Here is a 21412-nt window from a genome sequence, read left to right on the forward strand (position 1 = left end):
CTATAGCTCACACCCCGACCTGGGACTCCTGGGCTCCCCACCTGAGCCCCTTACCTTCCCTCCTGGTTCTCTTCCTGCTGAGGCCAGCACAGCCACACTTATGAGGACAGGGCCGAGGAGCCTCAGGCTTCTGGGAAGCGTTTGGCCTTGGATCACCAGATAGGACAGGAGACAGCCACTGGGTATCGCTCCTGTGCAGGAGGGGAGCTGACTCCTATGGGGATAAAACCCAGCTTGAGGGTCCCCATTTCACTCAAAATTCATGAATTCTGTGTCTGTGTCTGTTGGACTCGCACACCTCATTCTTCTGTTCTGGAGGGAAGCCAGCTTTCTGAGCTGGGGCGCCCCTGCTTGGAGCAGAACAGACTAGAGGGGCTCCTGCCTCAGTTGTCTCCTCACTTGTTCTGAGCACCCCAAATATCACAAAGTGGAGGGGACACAAAGCATTGATGGCAGCGGCAGACAAAGGCTCGGGTCTGTGGCACCACAACACCAGCCTGGCCTCAGAGTTCTAAGTGTGGATTGTGGTACTAGGCCAGTGAGATGGAACCAAGCCAGGAAACTAGGGGTACCCATGGGCACCCACCCTTCAGAGGAACCTATGTCTCAAACCCTTATTGAATGGAGAAGAATGTCTCTGTGTGGTGCCACTCTGGATTTAGCAGCAAACCTCTTGGCTCACCTCCCCTTCCCCCACCTCCCTGTTCGTGGAGCAGACTGGAGGCAGAGGCAGGAGCCCCACAGCAGCCTTGCCGGCTGAGATTCACTGATGACAGCTGCCATGCCTGGTGTTGGTTTTTACAGTCCCCTCTATGAATGGCAAGCAATGCTGATTTCCCATTTATGGCAGTAATAAAAGTCCCCCTTTAAGCTGAATTTATTTAAGTAAAATGAGAAAGACGCTTTGAAAATAAATATTAAGTAAATAATATCACCAATGGTACAGGCACCCTGTGGAGGAGTGGAGGCCGCCTTCCAAAGCCGGATGAGGAAATCTGCCCGTAGCAGGCCCCTTGGCTGCTCTGAGCGTCCCCTCACCGTGAAGCCTTGTTGGCTTGAAGTCCAAGCTTGTCCCTTCAGCCGCGAGCCTCCTCTGACTCTTCATGCCGATGCATGCTTACCTTTCCTCAGGATCCTCCAGACCCTGTGCCTCTTTCCACAGTTCCCACTGTCTGACAAGCCCGGAGGGGTGGGGGATGCCACGCCTCATGGCCGCTAGAAACAGTACACGCCCTCAACAGCACCCACACTTTGTCTCAGCCTTTGTTCATACAGCGGGCCCCGTGTCTGTGTTCCGCTGTGTGATCCTTGAAGGCCGGGACTTTCTGAGGCAGAGCCTTTCTTCTGGGGATCAGGGGGTCAGAGTTGGTCTTTCTCAGTCCTCCCGCATCCAGGCAGCCATCTTCCCACTAGAGCTCACTGCACGCACGTGCCTTCAGCCGTCTGACAGGATTCCTCCCATCTGCCTCTCACAAGGAGCACACAGGCAGTCCTCTCACTTTACACACCTCTCCTCCAGGTGCCAGCAATCTATCAGGTTGAGAGAGACCCAGGAAGAAACCTCCCCTGAGGGGACCCTCGGGGCACACACTGTCTCCAGGGAGGAGAGCTCTGTCCGGGGCGACCAATGTAGTCCCTCTTCACCTGCCCCTCCTTAGGGAGTTGCCCCTCTCCTAAGCAGTGGGAGGATTGGTTCTGTAAACAGATCAGGAGAGCATCTATCCCCATGGGGTTGGGGGGCGGGGCACCGGAAAGGGGTGGAGGGGGAGGGGATACAGCTTTGGGGTAGGTCCCAAGCAGCCTCCCTAGAATGGCCCCCAAGTGTCACACTTCCTATACTGAAAAAAGAGGGAGGCCTAGATAAAAATGCCAGTTCTGGAGGGAGATTTGCCCAGCCAGCCCTGGTACTGTGAGCTTGTGCCTTCCCGCTCTGTGACCTCAGGCTCAGCCACTCCTTCTCTGAGCACCAGGACTCTCAGTGAAATAGACTGATGACTGTCCACCTAACCGGGCCTGAAGGAAGGGAGAGGGGTATCTCTTGTACAAAAACTAGGGTGTGGAATGCATTTTCTGCCTTTTATGCAGCAGCAGGGTGCTGGACCTGATGGCCCTGGGCCCTCTGAGCTGTGCTTTCTTGGGCAGCTTGACAAGGCTCAGGGTGGATTCGTGCAGGGGTGTGGCAGGGGCATGGTGGGGTTCACTAAACACCTGCTGTGAGCCTTGCATCATCCTGGTGGGCTGGGACCAAGCAGGAAACCGCCTGAAACCCTGCTTTCTGGAGCCTGAAACCCTGCTTTCTGGAGCCTGTGCTTCTGTTCGATGGTGAATGAAAACAGAGACAAACCCAAAGACAACAGGCTAGTGAAGAGGTCAGGGAAGCTGGGAGCACATGGAGGGGACCTCACCGGGAGTGAACACCCCAGGATTGGGAAGTGCTGTGTGGGGGCATGGTCCAGATACAAGCTATGAAATGTTCACTTAGGGGCAGCTGCTATGACTTCAGGAAAGCCACCGGGGGCTTCTAAAAACGTAGTAAAATACTCAGGGCATATATTTGTCACACTGATTTTTTTTTTTAAAAATGTATTTATTTTCATTTTATGCAGTGTTTTTGCTTGAATGTGTTTGAATGAGGGTGTCAGATCTCCTGGAACAGGAGATACAGACGGTTGGGAGCTGCCATGTGGGTGCTGCAAATTGAACCCAGGTCCTCTGGAAGAGCAGCCAGTGCTCTTAACCACTGAGCCATCTCTCCAGCCCCATATTGACTATTTTTAAGTATGTCAGAACTATCTAGAAATTTTCTCAGTGTAGGCAGAGGCTCCACCCTGACAGCAGCACCTTTCCTACTAAGCACAGCCATGCAAGAGGAGCTAAAGGATGTGGTGTGTGTGTGTGTATGTGTGTTTGTGTGTGTGTTTGTATGTGTGGTTTGTGTGTGCATGTGTGTGTGCATGTGCGATCTGGGTTCAGAGCAGCAGGGAGATAGGCTTGGTCGCCCATTCATGGGCAGATAAGTCCCTCAGGTGTGCAAGTGGCTTCAGGAAGGAGTGACTTTGGGGAAAAGAGGCCACAACTCATAGATGTGTGGTCACAGGGGCCAGAAATGCTCCCTTGTCATGTGACCTCATGAGATGCCTGACGATGCATCTCTAGGGAGTCAGGGTTGAGAGGCGGGTTACTGAGCAAACACCTACTCTATATGCTGTCTTGTGCCGTTTCTCTCAGCAGCCCCTGCTCTTTTGCAGATAAACAGGCTCAGAGAGGAAAAGGGGCTGGCCAGGGTCAATCAGTGAGGGGCAAGCTGACAGGACTGAAGGCAAAGCTAGAGCTGTGTGGGTAGGCCAGGAGCAGGCTAGAAGGGCCTGATGCTGAAAGACAGGACTGGTCTCAGCTCATTCGTACCTTCCAGAAGCCAAAGCCTGACTCAACCAGACCTCAGCACCAGTCCCTGCAGCTGATGCCCGATAGGGCCTAGGGTTAATGAGTGTATCGCTGCCCCAATTAACAGCAGAAAGGCAGCCGATGTCACGCTCAATCAAGCCCCTGTTCCTTCTCCTACAGAATCCTAATTTGTGGATGCTGGATTTAATTGTCTTCCCTGAGTTTCCCTTAGAGTCAGCCAGGCGGGTACAGGCCCTGGGGCTGGAGAACACATATACCCTTCCTCCAAAATCTAGTATTACAGCCCCCCGGGGGACACACTGTGGCCTCAGAAGGTACCTGATCTGGAAGGAACCTGGGGTTGGTTAAAGAGCAGAAGGTTCACAGTTGAGCTCCTGTCTGAGATGCCCTTGGGAGGTTGAGGGCTGGTGAGGAGAAGAGGCTTGGGGCTTGGAAGGGGTGCTTAGAGATGATCTGGACCAGGCTCCCACTCTGAAGTCCTCTAAAATTGGGTTCAGTTTAACCAGTGACTCACTCTGTCACCTTGGGCAAGTTGCCTAACCTTTCTTAGCCCCAGCTTCATCTGGGAAAAGGGGGACAATTAAGATGACAGCTGCCCTATAGGGGATACAGGAGCAGCCATCTTGGGTACCCAGCCTGGCCAGATGTAGGTGGAGAGTGTGGTTTCACGTGGATGTGGGCAGCCTCCTCTCTTTTCTCAGCTCCCTTTCTGTAGTCGGGTGGGGAGATGAGTGTTGGAGACCAGGTCTGTGCAGCACTGGCTCATGGTGGATGGTAGTATATGGCCTGCAGACATGTATTCTCCCACCCAACACACACACACACACACACACACACACACACACACACACACACACTCATGACTGCAGAGCCCAGCAAGACTCCCAGCCTGCTTTTGCTCCCCAAAGCTGGATTGCTTTCCTAAGTTTTGCCCCTGCCATCAGACTGTACCCAGCTCACCTCCTCTCTGAAGCTCTCCCAGACTGCCTCCTTCTTAAAGCCAGAGCACAGCCTTAGGAAACATACCATAGTCTTCTCCTTGGAGTGGCCTTGGGACTCAGCCCATTTTGCAGACAGACAAACTGGTGCTCAAGATGGGGAGACATTCTGAGGTGAGAGCAGAACAGTCAGCTGAGCCAGCCTACAATCTTACCGCCTGGCTCCTGGCCCAGCGCGCTCAGGATTTCCCGCATACACTAGACCTGGAGGCTGCTTGGAGCGATATAGCACATGTGTTTAGGTGGCTGACTGTGAACAGGGGACTTGGAGGCTCTGTCACATACACAGAGCCTGCTTCCTTATTTGTCTTTCAGTCACTCTGCCCCTTTACTACGAGGCTGAAACTGAGGGGATCCAGGGAGACCCCACCACACTCTACCTTGAAAGGTCTGATACGTCTCAGGGGGACCAGAGCCCTTGTGGGAAGGGAAGCTGGTTGTGGTAGCCACGGTAATGGCCTTGTAGTCTTCCTCTGACAACCCTCTCTACTGTGTGCTCAGGATGATCTGTGTATGAGACCAGGGCACACTGCCTCAGGGAAGTCTTCCTGATTGCCTCAGACTGGGCAAGCTGCCTCAGTGGCCTTTCTAGGCCTGTACATGGATGAAACCCCACCTGCACCCCCACCTGCACCCCACCTGCTCTCCAGGGCTGCAGACTGGCCAGCAGGAGCCACTCCCACTTTTTTCTCTTTTTGAGACAAAGTCTCTTTTATCCAAGGCTGGCCTTGAACCCACCAATGATCCTGAGTTCTAATCTCCCTGTCTCCACTTTCTAAATGCTGGAATTGCAATTGCCTAGCACTGTGCCCAGACTATGTGGTGCGAGGGATCAAACCCAGGGCCTCATGCCTGTTAGGCCAGCACTAATATGGCTTAGCTTCACTTCCAGCCCAGGGCTGCCCCTTTGTAGAACAAGCTCTACAAGGAAAAGATAACGGATGCAGGACTGTGGTGGTAGTCTTTAATCCCAGCACTTGGGAGGCAGAGGCAGGTGGATCTCTGAGTTCAAGACCAGCCTGGTCTACAGAGCAAGTTCTAAGACAGCCAGGGCCACACAATGACACCTGTTTTAAATAAAAACAAAAGGAAACACTTCCTGACCCCAGAGTAGCTGAATGCCCTACGAAGTATGCTATGGGGCAGAGGGTGGGAATTCTTGGGAGTCAGGCTGTCCTGGGTTCAAATTCTGACTCTACTGTAGTATGGGGGAAGGATTGCACCTTGTGGGGGGCCCAGATGCTCCCTCTAAGTCATAAGGACAGGCAAGGGAGTTCATTGCCTGTTAAGACACAGAGGCCACCAAACACTGAGCCTGAGGCTGGCCCATACTGAGATATGCTCAGACTTCCACTACTTAGAAAAAGAAAAGTAAAGAAAAAAAAAGATGTAAAATATCCCATTAGTAACTTTATTAAATGTTAAAATAATATTTTTGGTATTGATTTAAGTAAAATATATTATTAAAATTAATTTAGCTTTAAAAAAAAAAACCTTCTTTCATGAGGAAACCAGAAAATGGAGTATTCCTCTGACTCTCAATGCCATTTCATTCTTCCACGCGTGTTTCCATTGGAAAGAGCCGTTCTAGACCAGCATTGGGATTTCAGTGGAGAGGTGGTCTGGGGTGAGCCCTGTCCTGGACTCTCCCACCCCAGGCCATAGGGCAGGGCTATCTCAGAGACTCAAAGACTGACAGACATCACTGGCCTCATTCACTCTAACTGCTGGACCACTCAGACTCTGCTCTGCCCTCTCTGAGCCTAGAGAGAGGAACTGAAGGCCCCAGCCAAGACTGCTGCTGCCCTGGTGAGGAAGTGGGCAAGGGGCTGAGGCCAAGAGAGATTACATGGGGACAGACAGAAGCATGGCCCTTCCTTGGGCCCCCATCACCCTTTCCCCTGTCTACCATTCGGAGCCACCACGTAGATGACCCTCTCCCTCCTGTCTGCCACATGTGGCTGCCGGAGTCACACTTTTGGGAGGAGGGGAGGCTCCAGGGTGATGTGTCAGGCCTGATGGAGCCTCCCTTGCCTAGCTCCTGGATCTTAAGTGGACCTTGCTCTGTGGGAGGGCAGGCAGTGCCACTCTCTGGTTTCTGAGTCTTAGCAGTGGCATGTTGGGTAGATCACAGGTGAGTCCCTTACTGGTCACATTCCTGCCCACCCAGATCTAAGGCCTGGACCCAGGGGACACTTATTCCAGAGCTATACTGGCTCCTCCTGGTGGCAGGTTCTCTGTGACACCCTTGGATTCTTTGTTTGGCAAGCAAGATGTTGGACACAAAAGCTTGGCCCAGGATCATTGGGTGTGGACCATGGAGACCATTTTCTAGCCATTCAGAAGTAGACTTGCCTCCCACTGTGAACAAGGCCCTTTTCTCAGTACTGATGATTGATGATAGATAGATAGATAGATAATAGATGGATAGATGATAGAGAATAGTTAGATGATAGGTAGGTGATTGATTGATAGACGATAGAGAATAGACAGACAGACAGACAGACAGACAGACAGATAGATAAGTCAGAAATGGCTAATTCCTCCTGAAAGAACAGATAACACATTAGCTATGGCACCCAGGACAGTAACCATCCCTCTACACAAATGGTTACATTTAAGTGAATTAAAATGAAATGTAAAATCCAGGTCCCTGATCAACTCAGCCAACTGCCATTGGTGGTCACTATGTTAGTTTATATACAGACCAGCCTCTCCTGTAAGGACTTTGGCTCCTACCCTAGGTGAGAAGATGCAGGAGGGGAGCAGGCAAAATAACCTCCATCTGCTGTGTGAAAACAGTCTTCAGGAGAGAGAGAGAGAGAGAGAGAGAGAGAGAGGGAAAGGGAGAGGGAGAGGGAGAGGGAGAGGGAGAGGGAGAGGGAGAGGGAGAGGGAGAGGGAGAGGGAGAGAGAGAGAGAGGGGGGGGGGGGAGAGAGAGACCAGCATGATAATGGTGGTTTAGCCACTTGGCAAGGGACTGGGGTCTGGAGATCCTCCGGGCCAATACCCATAGAGTTTTCTGAAGACCAAGTTGAGAGCCAAAAGCGGCTTGAGACGTTGCCTGAGCACTTGACACAGGCCCTGAGCTGTGACAAGGAGGGGCATGTTCTGTTGGCCCTACCCCTGCGGGAGCCTGCCTTTCTCCTGCCCCCTAGGGACAGACAGGACAGCCCAGCTCTTGGAGTGGCCACACATAAAGGTAGCTCACGGTACCCCACATCCCCGGGGTTCAAACCCTGTTCTCTATCATCAGGCAGGCTTTGTTTATGGACCCAGGCCCAGCTGGCCTTTCCACTCTGCAGAGACAGGGAAGCTTCTTGTTCTTTCATAAGAAGCTTTGTAAACCTTGGCCTGTCAGGCTCTCTCTCGGCCTAGGGATGTTGCAGAACTCAAGCTCTGCACGAGTACCTTGTGCACAGCAGAGACAGAGAAGCCCCCGTGTAAGTGCAGCTTCAAACCTGATCTCGGAAAAACTCCCGTTGTCCTGAGGAGGTGGATAATGCCCCTTGAATTCAGAATGCCACTTCCCCACTCATGGCCCCCTCTTTCCTGGGACAGGAGGCCCTCTAGGTCTAGGAGTGTCTCCTCTGAGCTGGGCCTGGGGGACTGTATAGTCCAGAGGTGGGTGCTGACAGACATCACATTCCTGAGGTGACCTGCAGTTGCTAGGCATCTGCCATCTTCCTTCTGTCTGAGATAATCTCTCCTGAGAGGAGGAAGGCATACTAATTGCCTCTCAGACAGTTTGTTTGGGGAGAAAGAACCAGAGCATATGGCGGGGAGGGGTGCCGGGCCTGTAAAGTGGGGGTGCAGCATAGTGACCTGTGTGAGGGGGGTTGGGGGGAGGATTGCTGCTGGCTCCTGGAACTGGTTGCTCTGTGACTTGGTGTGGGCCCTGCAAAAATGCCAGGCAGGGCACGGCCTCTCTCCCTTGCCTCTCGCTCAGCACATCTGGAGCAGCCAAGCTGGTGGCCATTGAACAAAGTGTTCCTGGGGGCACACAGAAGGGTGACTTGAAATGGGGCTTTGATTGACCACAGGAGCCAGGCAAGAGCTGAGGAATAACTTGAGCAGAGCAGAGCCTCTCCCCGTCCCCCAGGAGGGCCAGACTATGGTCTGGGTGCATGCTCCCCAGGGAATCCTGGGAAAGCAGAATCCTTATGGCTGGGTTTGACTTAGGAGATGGTGGGGTTGCCACAACCTGGGACCAGGCTCTCAGGATTGGGCACTGGGTGGGGTGAACGGAAGAATCTGGAAGAATTAAACTTGGCAGCTTCCCTGCCTCCTGGCCTCCTGACTCACTTCCAAGTCAGCTGTCCTCCATCACTCTTCTGCCCACTTACCCCTCAGCCTCTAGGACAGTGTCTTCCCAGTCATAGCTGCCCTGAGGCCAGACTCCTGTTCCTGAGCCCTCATCTGCCTGTTCCCCACCCAGCACTCTTCACAGAGACGCCCCATGACATGACAGCACGGACAGGCGAGGATGTGGAGATGGCCTGTTCCTTCAGAGGCAGTGGCTCCCCATCCTACTCACTGGAGATTCAGTGGTGGTACCTGCGCAGCCACCGGGACTGGACTGACAAACAGACGTGGGCCTCCGACCAGGTAAGACCTTGGGATGTATGTTTCTCTTGGGGATGCTGCGGGGACCTGCTGACCTCTGCAACACCTTGCTGGCACTTCCTTCTTCTTGGTCTCAACCAGGAGGGTGATAGATAGGTAGGGCAGGTGGTAGCCATAACAATGGTGATTCGAGGTCCTTCCCTAGTGTCAGGGAGCCTGAGGCCAGTGACATGGCACCTCCTTCAGGATATGGATGAAGTAGGTCTCAGGACACTTCCTATTCCCTCCCAAATGAGTCAAGTACACTTCCATTTGTGCATTCCGGGTCTTCTTTTAGACACACCTGAGACAGTAGCAACCCGCACATATGTCTGTATAGAGGCACATAGATATTTACATATCCACATGAACAGATGTGTGCACACCTTTATGTACACACACACACACACACACACCCTTGGTACAAGTCGATGGCAAACTCTATCTTGATTATGGGGGTAACAAGTCCCCAATATGTCAGCCTGCCACATGCAGATGTGGAAGACTCCTGTGGCCAGAGAAAAGCTCTAGGAAAGGGTTTTCGGGTGTTTGGAGGATGTTTAAGGATGTTCTTGGGTATTTTGGGGTGGAAGTATCCATGGCCAATGATGCAGCTGCATATGCTACAAACATATGTTCAGGTGTGTGAGCTGAAAGTACCAGCATATTCCCAGATGGAGAGCAGGCACACACTTGTAGGGACATGCCATCCACACTCTTCCTTATGTGTATGTGCACATGGACACACCCTCTTGATAGCCAAGCATCCTCATGAGCCCAGATGCCTGGCTCTGTGGTTGGTGTTACAAGCTCTTCTTCATCTCCCTTTGGCTGCCCTCTCCTGCATTGCCAGTAAACAGAGTGCTGAGGGAACCAATAAGGCCAGATTGTACAATCTCTCTCTATTTTTCTTGTATTTTTCTTAAGATTTACTTATTATTTTAGTTTCATGTGTGTATGTGCCATATGAGTGCAAGTAGCTGGGGAGGCCAGAAGGGGGCGCTGTATCCCTTGGAGGTGGGCATTGGGCACTAAGCTGAGTCCTCTAGAAGAGCAGCAAGTGTTCTTAACTGCTCAGCCATTGCTCCAGCCTTTATATTTTTATTATCACTTTAAATTTTGACTAGAATTTGTGTAAGTGTCTCTGTGAACGGGGTTCAGGGCGGCATTTCCACAGCTGTACAGACTGTGCACAGATGAGATCCAGCATCTTTGACTATGATCCTGCCTGTCCTCTGTCTCCATGGTGTTTCTCCCCAGCCCCATCCCTCACTAACACCTGTCTCTGCTCTCTGTTCCTCCTTCCCCACCCCCAGCTAAAAGCTTCTCAGCAGGAGGACTCGGGGAAGGACGCCACCAAAATAAGTGTGAGTTTTGATAATGACTTTTCTCAAATGGTCTAATGGAAGATGCAGCTGTAACTAAAAAAAAAAAAAAATCAGACTTTTTCTGGGGAGAATGGGTGGTCTGTTTCAGCAGGGAACGTGGGCAAGAAGACAGAGGAAGTGGGAGGGGGACAGGGAGGCTCCCCAACTTGGTGGGGTTTTTTTGTTTGTTTTTCTGGATCTTTTAGCCAGAGATTTTTCAACTTCGTTGAATGACAGGCAGGACAAATGACAAGAGAGAGAAGACGAATTCTCCCCTGGCGGGCCAAGGCCAGGTGTGCCTCTGTGGTATTCCATGCCTGACTCAGCCCCATTTGTCACTGGAAAGCTACAAGGTCTCAGGAGGCTGAGTGGATCTTTTTGGCCTATTATAACTGATGCTGGAGCATCTCAGGGTCCCTGGGTGTGACTTCCAGGAACAGGGACTCTTAGGCGTCTACTCATTTCTGACACTGCACAGGAGGGCCAAGCGTTTGCCCACTTTACAGGCTGGACAGCTGAGGCTGGAGAGGACCTGAAGTGTGGTTAATGTTGCTGAGTTTCTTGTCATCTGCCAGAGCCCAGGGAAGCCAGGGACACCAGGAGCTGGGATGTGACACTTACTATGGGGTTTCGAGTACCTGAAGCCCAACCTGGAAGAGATAGGAACTGTCCATACAATGGGAGAAAAATCACAGAGCAGAGAAGACTGTTCTGGGCATGCGTGCTGCCACAGAAGCACGCCGGATTGCTGGAAAGTTCACCAGCAACACACTCATGGTGTAGGAACCCACGAGTGTTGGGGTGACCTTTCCAATTCCCCTTTTGGCTGGATCTCCCACAGCTTCTCATGGAATATAGGGAAACCAGGACCCTGAGGCCACCAGGACAAGAAAGGGTACTATGGCCAGGAAGCCATGGAGAAGGCTCCTGCAGCCACTCAGGGGAGAAACAGCAAGTGAGAGAGACTGGATGGTCACAGCATCCCTGGTACCTTTTGGAAGGGGATGGAAATTACAGCCACTCATAGTTTAAGGCTACCAACCCTGCTCTCCTTCCCTCAGCCCACGGCATGCTCTTTTCTTGTCTCATCAGCCTCTCCGGCAGAGGTCTGTAAGTACCAGTACAGCCCCTTCGAGGACACCCCTCTGCCTCTACTGTGTCCCATTTCATGAGCTTCTCTGGGCTCTGGCAAAGAAAGAATTATCTAATTGATTGAGAGGATTATAATTCCAGGCTGCTTGCCTCATGAGAGGGGAACGCAATGCTAATTAGTTAAATAAAATAAATGTTCTCCGTGGGAGTGTGAAGTCACCCCCAGCCATCTCCATAATCCTCATACCAGCTGGGGCTTCAGGGTCTGGTACCAGGCCCAGCATTTTACATAGCCATGGAAGCCACCATTCCTAAATTCACAGGCAGAGCAGACCACACCCAAGGTGTGTGCACACCCTAGATTCTTACTATCTTAGGAAATGGTACAAACTTTTCAATCTTCAAGGCTCTGTGAGCATTCTGTCATGCCTAGGGCCATCTGTCACCTCCCAACCCTGGACCTTTGCATAAGCCAGGCCCTCTGCCTAGAAATGTATTCCTAGCAAGGCCCGTCTCTCCCTTCATTGCTTAGCTGAGGGAGGTACCCTGGGCCCAGATTTGTTGCTTCATGTCAGTCTCCCCCAGAGACAGCAGGCCCAGGATGAGCCTGGTTCACTGTTGCATTTCTGCAGCCCAACACAGAGCCTGGCACATAGTAGGTGTCCAGTTAACATTTACTGATTACTATATCTCTTGCACACACTCAGACCAATGTATTGCAAACCTATCTGCATATGTGGGTATTGCCACAGTGTGACTGACTTGGTTTGTGCACTTGTGTGTCCAGGTGATAGTTGAGGAACCCTCGTGGGGGCCATAGGGACGCAGAGGGGACCTGCCTCATATTCTCACATCATCCAAAGGCCAGATTTACTGGACTAGCTCGCAGGCCTTAGGACATCTTTGGGCATTTTGGCGAACCACTATGTGAATTACAGGTTGGCAGTGCCAGGGACTGTGGAGTTGTGGCTTCAGTTTGTGGGGGACACTTCTGAACCTATGCAGCCTCCAGAGGTCTAGACTCAGGGTCAGCTGTGCTCACAGTAGTTGGGGATCCTGAGGACACAAGGGAGCTGACACTTACTTAGCATGCCAGGAACTGAGTTCTGCATCTGGCTTTGTGCCCTCTCTAGCCCAGCTTCTGAAATAAGATGGCATAAGAAAACACTGGAAACTGGAATGAGCTTGGGTGAGGGCCTTCAGATCCCCGGGATGCCATCCTGCAAAGCTTAGGGTACCTGTGTTGCCAGCCATGTTCAAGATCTGGGAGGGTTGCTGTGATCTCCTAAGGCTCTGTGCATTAGAGTTACATTGATCATTCACTAGTCTTACAGGTAGAGATGGTTCTAGCATCCTGACTTAAGAAGTTCCCTCTAGGGCAGGAAACACTGCTCAGTGGGTAAAGGTGTCTGCCCTCAAGACTGATGACCTGAGTTTGATCCCTGGGACTCACACAGTAGAAGGCGAGAACCAACCCAGACAAGTTATCCTCTGACCTCCACATATGTCTCAAAACAAGCACATAGCCATATATTCACACACTCACAAAAATTAGTTAAAAGAAGAATGTTCCCCCTTCCCTGGGCCTGTCAAGTGATGGCTGCTGTCACAGTAGGCAGGAGATGGTTCCAGAAGGTCACCGTCACTTATGCCCAGTCCCCAGGCCCAAATGGAAAATGACCGGTCATGTATCCACTATTTGCAGGGGATAAAGTGAAACAGCGGCCACCACCACAGATGGAGAATAGTTAGTCTCTGAGAGCCTCTGGCCTGAGCTGACACAGGCCTGGATGCTCCCTGGAGGGCAGGGCTGAGGCCTCCAGGGCTCTCAGCGCTGTGCCAGCTATGGGTGGGGCTTGCAGCTGGTTAAGAACAATGAAATGGGGTCCCTGGCCTTTGGGAAAACACTGGAGGAGGCCCTGTTGAGGATTCACTGCCCTAGCTCCTGCAGATGGTGAGGTCTGGATAAAAGGTTAGTATCTCACATGTTTAGAGGTAGGGGCAGTGGCCGTCTAGGCTGGATGCCCTTTGTCCGGCAAGGTGACCACAGTAGGACCAACTGGAGATACTCAGACCCATAGGATTCCAACTTGGGCTTTGACCCTGCCCAGGGGCTGGTGAAATGGCAGAGTTGAATACAGGCTGGCCCTGGCTAGACCAGCCCACTCCTCCCTCCTTCCCCAGGTACCGCCAAGGTCTCCCCTTGGAGCCACATAGAGGCAAGGGTCACACCGTGGGTATAGATGATCTGGCCTTTCCTCCTGGCCCAGCTGGGAGGACAGAGCCTGGGGTGTGTGGCTCTGGCCAGCAAGAGGCTGGCGGTCAGGGCCAGCCTGGCCAGGCTTTTTCGGCGTGATTAGGTGCTTAATCGCTGAGGCCTGTCGATGCTGGGCTGTGATTATGATTTACAGCCAGGCTGCCCTGCCGGTGTGTCATTTGGCCTCTCTAGTCGCAAAGATTCCTGAATGAGGAAGCCCTGCAGTCTCTTCTATCACCCCGAACGACTGAGGCAGAACAGAGAGCCCCTCCTCCAAGGGAGTGGCTGGTGATGAGGCTTAGGACGCGGTGACCCTAGGACACAGAGTGCTAGGGGCTGGTGAGTGAGGTGGGAGGGATTTCTGCCCACACGCCACGCCCCGAGTGATGTCAATCTTGCCTAATCATGGGAGCCTTGATTTTTCTCCCTCGGGAGCCCTGGGCCGGTTCCGGGACAACATGCTAAAGTGAAGTGCTCTGACCACTGATGGCTTCTGTTTGGGTCTTTGCCTTTTTGCACACTGGGCTGAGTGAGGGCCAAGTCTGGTTGCAGCCTCGCCTCCATCTGTCTTAGATGGCCAGGTAGCCCGTGTGGCCTGTACTGTAGTCTCTGTCCCAACACCCATGACGGAGGCGCCGCCCTTCTGAAGACCACCACCGTCCGTTGGCCTCTGGGAGGTGGTGGAGGGGGCTGACACTCAGGGCAGAGGTCTCAGCGCAGGTCCCTGCCTGCGCCTGGAGGGCGTGGCGTAGGCCTCCCTCCCCAGGAGCGGCTGTTCCCAGCGCTCCGCATTATTACTCCATTAGCGCCTTGTAGGGTTGACAAATGAAGGATAATTAATATCCGTGAGGGAAACAGATGTTGAGGTAATTCGCTCCCGCTGCGCATTTGCGACGGCTTCTCCTAACTCACCAGAGAGCGTGCCGGGACCGTGGGGGTCTTTCTGTGCCCTTGGTCAGGGTGATGGAGTCAGCCAGAAAGGACTCCAGCTGAGCCCCACACTAGGGAGGGAGCACCTAATTCTTGGCTGTTACCTATTTTCCTATGGGATGTTTGGTCTGAGCGCCCACCCCAGCTTCTTGCTCTACCATAAGCTAGAGCTTTCCTGCTTGGTGGGGGGGTGGGGGAATGGGCTCCTCAACGGGAGGCTCTTATGGGATCTGTACTGCCAACTCTGGAATCCTCTGTGGGTCTGTCACATTGTTTCCAGGGTGATTGCACAGAGCCTAGCCTGGGGTCGTTCCTAACCTGGCTACATACTGAGGTTAGCTCTTGACCAGACTAAGGCTCCTTTTTTGGAGTTTCCCCCTCAGTAAATCGGCCACCTTATTTATTGTCCTTATTAGACAAAAGGATAGCATTAGGAACCCACTCCAACTGGAAAAAGGAGATGGGGTGAGTCCTTCCACTCAAGAGACACTAGTTGCTGTTTGTGAGTTATCTATCTACCCAGCTGTGTGTCTCAACGGAGGCTGGGAAATATGTCTACAGTCCATACCTGCCCTCTCAGGGACCACCATTTTTACCCTGGGGTCCTTCACTTGGGAGATGGGAACAGCAGGGAACCACTAGGGTCCCAAAGCAGAACTGTGGGACTTGGCAGGCACAAAACAGATGATGTCATCTAGAAAGGGACATTAGTGCCCAGGGATGGGGCTGGTGGGGTTAGCAGCCTGCTCGTGTGATACCAGGAAGGTTGAGTATTCCCAGATGAACGCTGGGCTTTCAGCTCTAAGAAGGGTCCTTACAGCCCCAGCCTCCTTCCTCCTTAACATTGTCTCTTGCTATTTTTAGTTATAGACAAGTAGGAACTTACAAAAAGATAGATCAGAGTCCCCATATCCATCGCCCAGTCTCCCTAACGATGCATTTGACTCCAAATGCCTCTTCTCTTGTAATGGAAAAAGGTTGCCAACAGAGTTAAATTCACAACAGATTTTATCATGAGAGTGCCAATCTGGAAATTACCTGAATACCAGCCAACAGGAAACTGTGTAGACAAGTGTATAATAGAATACTACACAGCAATGAACAGCACCAGCTGATTGTGTGACAGAATGTCAGACTTGGCAACTCCCCCAACCTCCCCTACCCCATTACCCACCCCACCCCACCCCGAGTTCTGGAATATGGCTAAACTATGATGATAGTGGTTGGCCCACAGGCACAGCAGGAATGGGCTGTCTACTGAGCTCGGTGTTCTTGACCCAGGAGAGCAGGGTCCCAACTGTGAAATGAAAATTAAAAACTGGGTCAAGGGTCAAGTGAGGTGCTACAATCTAGTGTTTAGGAGGCTAAGGCAGGAGGGTCCTGACTTACAGACCAACCTCGACAGCATAGTGAGATTTTAGCTTTAAAATAATCACATCAATAAAAAGCCAAAACCTTACAAGCATGACACTCCCTCTGCCTCCAAGCAGATGTCTAGCACCCAACTATAGTGCTCGGTTGTCAGTCTGTGTCGCCTCCCCCCACTTTTTTCTTGGATTTTACTTATTTTTATTTTACGTGTTCGCCTGGAGATATGTCCGCACCACACGTGTGCCTGGTGCCCGTGCTAGAGGAGGAAATTGGAGTCCCCCCCCCCCACGAACTGAAGTCACAGGCAATGTGAGTAGCCATGTGGGTGCTGAGAACTGAACCCCGGTCTTCTGCAAGAGACTTCTTTCCAGTCCCCAGCTTCCAGCCCCAGTACTGGGTTGGAGAGATGGCTTAGAAGGTAAGGGGCGCTGGCCATGAAGCCAAATACATGAATTTGATTCTTAGGATCCAGACGGTGGAAGGCCAGGGGACTCCTGCAGATTTTCTCTGACCACACATTCACTGTGAGACATGCCCTCCCCACCCCGCAACCCCCAAATCTCCTGAGCTCTAGGAAGCTCTGATGTGAGGCTGCTTGCTGGCTTCTGTCCTATGCAGGGCTTTTCCGTTTGTTCAAAACAGCAGCACAGCCTGGGAACTTTGCCAGGACTCTGGTCCCCTGCTTGTCTGTGGAATTCTCAGTTCTGGCTCACCCTTCTTCACTGCTGGGCGGTATTCCACTGGCTGCACGCAACATTTGGTGGATAGGCATTAGCATTGCTTCTGTTTGTCCGTCTGCTTTTCAACGGCCGCCGAGATGATGACCTTGGGTCCCCTTCCTGGCTGTATCTAGGGTGGGGATCGCCTGGCGGCTTGGCTCGCGACCCCGGTCGGTTCTCAGGTTCTCACGGTGCCTCTGTCGCCCCCAGGTGGTCAAGGTGGTGGGCAGCAACATCTCCCACAAGCTTCGGCTGTCGCGGGTGAAGCCCACGGACGAAGGCACCTACGAGTGCCGCGTGATCGACTTCAGCGACGGCAAGGCCCGGCACCACAAGGTCAAAGCCTACCTGCGGGTGCAGCCCGGGGAGAACTCGGTGCTGCAGCTGCCTGATGCGCCCCCCGCGGCGCCCGCGCCGCCGCCCAAGCCCGGCCGGGAGCTGCGCAAGCGCTCTCTGCCCGAGGCCTGCAGCCTGTAGCCTGCCCGCCCCGCATGCAGTCCTCCCGACCCTGCAGCGACGGCGGCAGAGGAGTCCCGCGTGTGCTTTGCTTGCTTATCCCCCTCCCGGCTCCGCCTCGTGCACCCCGTCCTCGCGGCCAGCCCCCTGGTGAGGAGCCGGGCCGGGGCCCCATGCTCCTGTTCCTCCTCATTCTACCTGGAACCGGCTCCGGATCCCCCAGGGAGGCGGAGCCCCATCAGCCCCACGCGGGAGGCTGCCCCGCCAGGCAGAGTTAGCACCAGCAGGCTCGCTCAGGGCCCCCCGAGGCTCTCCCCGAGCCCCCCTCTGCCGGCAACCCCCCCCCATGCCCAGCCCCTTCTCGGGCCTGTGAAGTCCACCCAAGGGACCCCTTCCACCCATCCCATCCCCATTCCCGATCAGGGGACACTCACCCTGGTGGTTTGTAAATATTTCTATTGGGCCCACCCCGCCCCGGAACTGGCTCAAACCTCTGGCCACCCTCGGTGATGGAGGGGAGGTGGGAGGCCCAGGGCTTTGCCTAGGGGTGAGCGGGCCCTGTGTATATGACCCAACCTGTGAGTACCAGCCAACTCCAATAAAGCGGTTTAAACCAACCCGGACAGTGTCTTGCTGAGGCTGGGAGCTGAACTTCTGTGCGGAGGGAGGGCGGAGGGAGGGCTTCGTAGGTCACACCGCTGAGGAGCGGTGATCTGGTGCTGAGGGGAGCCTGGCAGCTTTGCAGAGAGCAGGCGCTGCCGCTGCCTGGGGAAGGGGGTCTCCAAAGGGCGAGTGAGAGAAGCAGCCTTTGTCGACCCCCACTGTGAATACCAGGAACCCGAATTAGTCCTAGATTCTGAGATAATCACACAGATAGAAGAACCTGTGAAGCATGTTTGCATGAGTGGATAAACATCTTTGTAGCTGCCACCCTGGCAAACCCATCACCCTAGAGCAGATCTCCACTTTGGTCCTCAGTATCCTCTAGCATCGCAGGGAACCCAGTGGTGACTCCATGGGAGAGCACTTGCTTAGCATGTGCAAGGAACCCCATTCCCAGCCCCCAAAAAGAAAGGTAAATTAAAATATTTTATTTAAAGTGACAGAGGGTGAAAGTGCTTGCCTCCAAGTCTGATGACCTGAGTTCCATCCCCAGGCCTCACATGGTTGGAAGGAAAGAAGTGATATCCCTGATATCCTCAGGTTGTTCTCTGACCCCTGCATACATGCTCCCCTCCCCTATAAAGATGCATATAATAAAAAACAAAGTGATGTACATATAGGTATTAAAACTAAAAACAAACCTACTAAGCTAGGGATGGCGGCACTCTTCTATAACCCCAGCCCTTGGGAGATTTCATACACAAAACCAGAAAACTCAAATATGTTTTTGTATATGAGACACAGTCTCATGTAGCTCAGGATGGCCTCACACTCTTTGTGTAGTCAAGGATGACCTTGAGCTCCTGATCCTCCTGCCTCAGCTTCTCCAGTACTGGGCTGACAGGATGTGGCGTGTGTTCCTTCCGAGTGCTTTATCTAAGGCTGCAGCTCTGAGTGCCTTCTCTGTGTCTGCTGTTCACTGAGCATGAGAGCCTCAGGGGCCAGGCCAGTGCTCCAGGCTGTCCACCACGGGATCTCATATTCTCCTGGGTCAGTCTCCATGCCCCTATTACACAGGAGGAAATCAGGAGCAGAGAGAGTACGTAGTTCACCCCAGTTTACACACTAGTCAACCTTCTTTAGGCTAAAAGTGAGAATGCTTGTCTCCTGCCAAGACTGGATCCTTTCAATCAGCTTCTCCCCCACTCCGCATGCCTTGGGTCATCCTAACTGCCATGCCGCCACTAAGAATTTACCTGAGGATAGGTTGACTCGGACCTCTCAAGCCAGGATGGCCAGCAGGTCCCTTGTCTTTGCACCTTGGGGTGTGTTGATAAGCTAGAACTGGGCCCCAAGACTTTTGCATCACCACAGTACCCCCAAGACAGGCCCGGTATCCTCAACTTTTGAAATGAGGACACAAGTTCAAAGGAGGGCAGCTGAAGGCAGGTAGGCAGGCAGGATAGGTGGATAGATGGACAATAGGTGTGTGGATAGACAATGGATGGACTGGCGGGTGTATGGATGATGGGTAGATGAATGGGTGGATAGATGATGGATAGATGGGTGGTGGGATGAATAATAAATGAAGGCTGGATGAATGTGCTGATGGATGGATCGGTGGGTGGGTGGTCTGATGTATGCATATACTGATGTATGTGTGTATGGAAGGACTGATGGATGGGAGGTAGATGTATGGCCAGGTGATGGCTGGTGGGTGGATGGATGAATGGATGGATTGAGACATAACTAACCTCGCTGTGGAGGCAGCAGGGCTTGCACCTGTTGCAGAATCTGGGTATCCAAAGGCCATCTTGTCTGCCCTGTGGTCATCTGGCCAGTGTCTAGCATTTATTCAATGAATATGATCCATCTCAGAAACGTCCAAAATCGATGCTGGCCTTGGAAGGCCCAAGGTCATGGGGGAAAAAAGTGCCTGGACTCAAGTCTTGCCTCTGCCTATCCTTGCTGCCAGGTCTCCAGCAGGACCCCTCCCCTTCCTGAACCTCAGTTTCTCATTCTGTATAATGGTGATGTGACTGGGGAAGTGAGACCTGAACCATAGTGAGCCGCCGTCACATGCAAGGGGGGCTGTCATCCAGAGGACAGATGAGGGATGCTGGGGAGCTTGCTGTGCAGAACTCAGAACACCCACAGGGCTAAGGGGAATGGGAAATTAGGCAGTTCCATCAGGGACAGTCTCCACACCTCCCAGCAGGTCCCCTCCCAAGAGAAATGGAAACATATGTCCACACAAAAGCCTGTGAATGGATATTCATGAAAGTATTATTCATGGCAGTCGCCAAACAGGAACAACCTAAGTGCCCACCAGTGCTTCTGGGTGATGAAGACAGTGTGGTCTATCCTGGCAGTGAAATATCATTTGAGAATGAAAAAAGACATTTCCCTGCATACCACAACACACAGGAACCTTGATAATATCATGTTAAGAAAGGTGATGGAAATATCCTAAAATTGGTTGTCATGGCGGTTGTACAACTGTGTGGATTTGCTGAATCACAGAACAGATATTTTAAGTAGATGAATATATGGTGTGTGAGTATCTCAATAAAGCTGTGAACAGAAATGGAACACTCCTGACTGCAGCACAGTGTCCATGTGCCAGAGCCAGCCGCTCTGTGGGCTCTTGGGAAATTATGGTTCTTATCTACTTATTACCGTGAGAGAGAGTGGGGCACAGCTGATGGAAGTGACTGCAGGAAATGGAGATAGTGGGGCTGGGAGACATAGTCCTAAGGAGGTGTCCAGGCCTGTCCTGAAGGTTCAAAACCACCCAACATTCCCTAAGGGTAGTTTCAAGCCATTTCCCCCTTAGTGCCCAACACAGGAATATCCTGTGGGCTGAGGAGATGGCCTAGCTGGTAAACTGCTTGCTGGACAAGCATGAAGACCTGGGTTTGATCCCCAGAACCAACATCTTTAAAGACATAGGCAAGATCATATATTACGCCATGGCTGGAGAGGTGGAGACAGACAGGATCCTAGAACTTCGGGCCAGGCAGCTTGGCCTAATCTAGAGAGTCCGGTCCAATGGCAAGACCCTGCCAGCCGAAGAAGGACACTGAGAAGCTGACTTCCACAAGCACACACACGCATATGTGTGTGCTACAGAGAGTAACCTGGAAATTAAGTATGGTGGTATATTCCTGGATCCCCAGCCACCCTAGCTGCTGAGGCAGGAGGATTGCTTGAACCCAGAATTTTTTTTTTTTTCAAGACAGGATTTCTCTGTGTAGCTCTGGCTGTTCTGGAACTCACTCTGTAGACCAGGCTGGCCTTGAACTCAGATATCAACCTGCCTCTGCCTCCCAAGTGCTGGGTTTAAAGGCTTGCACCACCACCGCCCAGCATCAGCCTGCTTTGTTATAGAACCCAGGACTACAACCCCAGGAATAGTAAGGGATAGTACACCAACAATGGACTGGGCCCTCCCTCATCAATCACTAATTAAGAAAATGCTTTACAGTCCATAAAACCAGGAATTCAAGGTTGGAAACACACACACACACACACACACACACACGCATATGCACACCACAAAAAGAACCCCTATACAAAAAGTATAGGGTTTGTTCTAAGTTCTTGGCT

The 21412-nt window shown here is 52.4% G+C and overlaps 1 protein-coding gene across 1 annotated transcript in view; it reads left to right on the forward strand.

Moving 5' to 3' along the window:
- The window catches only part of Vstm2l (V-set and transmembrane domain containing 2 like), a 29940-nt gene extending 12123 nt beyond the window's left edge, over window positions 1–17817 (forward strand). Inside the window, exons 2-4 of the mRNA XM_034495443.2 lie at window positions 8842–9011; window positions 10325–10375; window positions 16955–17817. Of these exons, the coding sequence (XP_034351334.1) occupies window positions 8842–9011; window positions 10325–10375; window positions 16955–17221 (488 nt within the window). The 3' untranslated portion in view covers window positions 17222–17817. The remainder of the gene's footprint in view (window positions 1–8841; window positions 9012–10324; window positions 10376–16954) is intronic.
- Window positions 17818–21412: the final 3595 nt, after the last annotated feature.

This window comes from Arvicanthis niloticus, chromosome 2, assembly GCF_011762505.2.
Source record: "Arvicanthis niloticus isolate mArvNil1 chromosome 2, mArvNil1.pat.X, whole genome shotgun sequence".
In the NCBI taxonomy this organism is placed as follows: Eukaryota; Metazoa; Chordata; class Mammalia; order Rodentia; family Muridae; genus Arvicanthis; species Arvicanthis niloticus.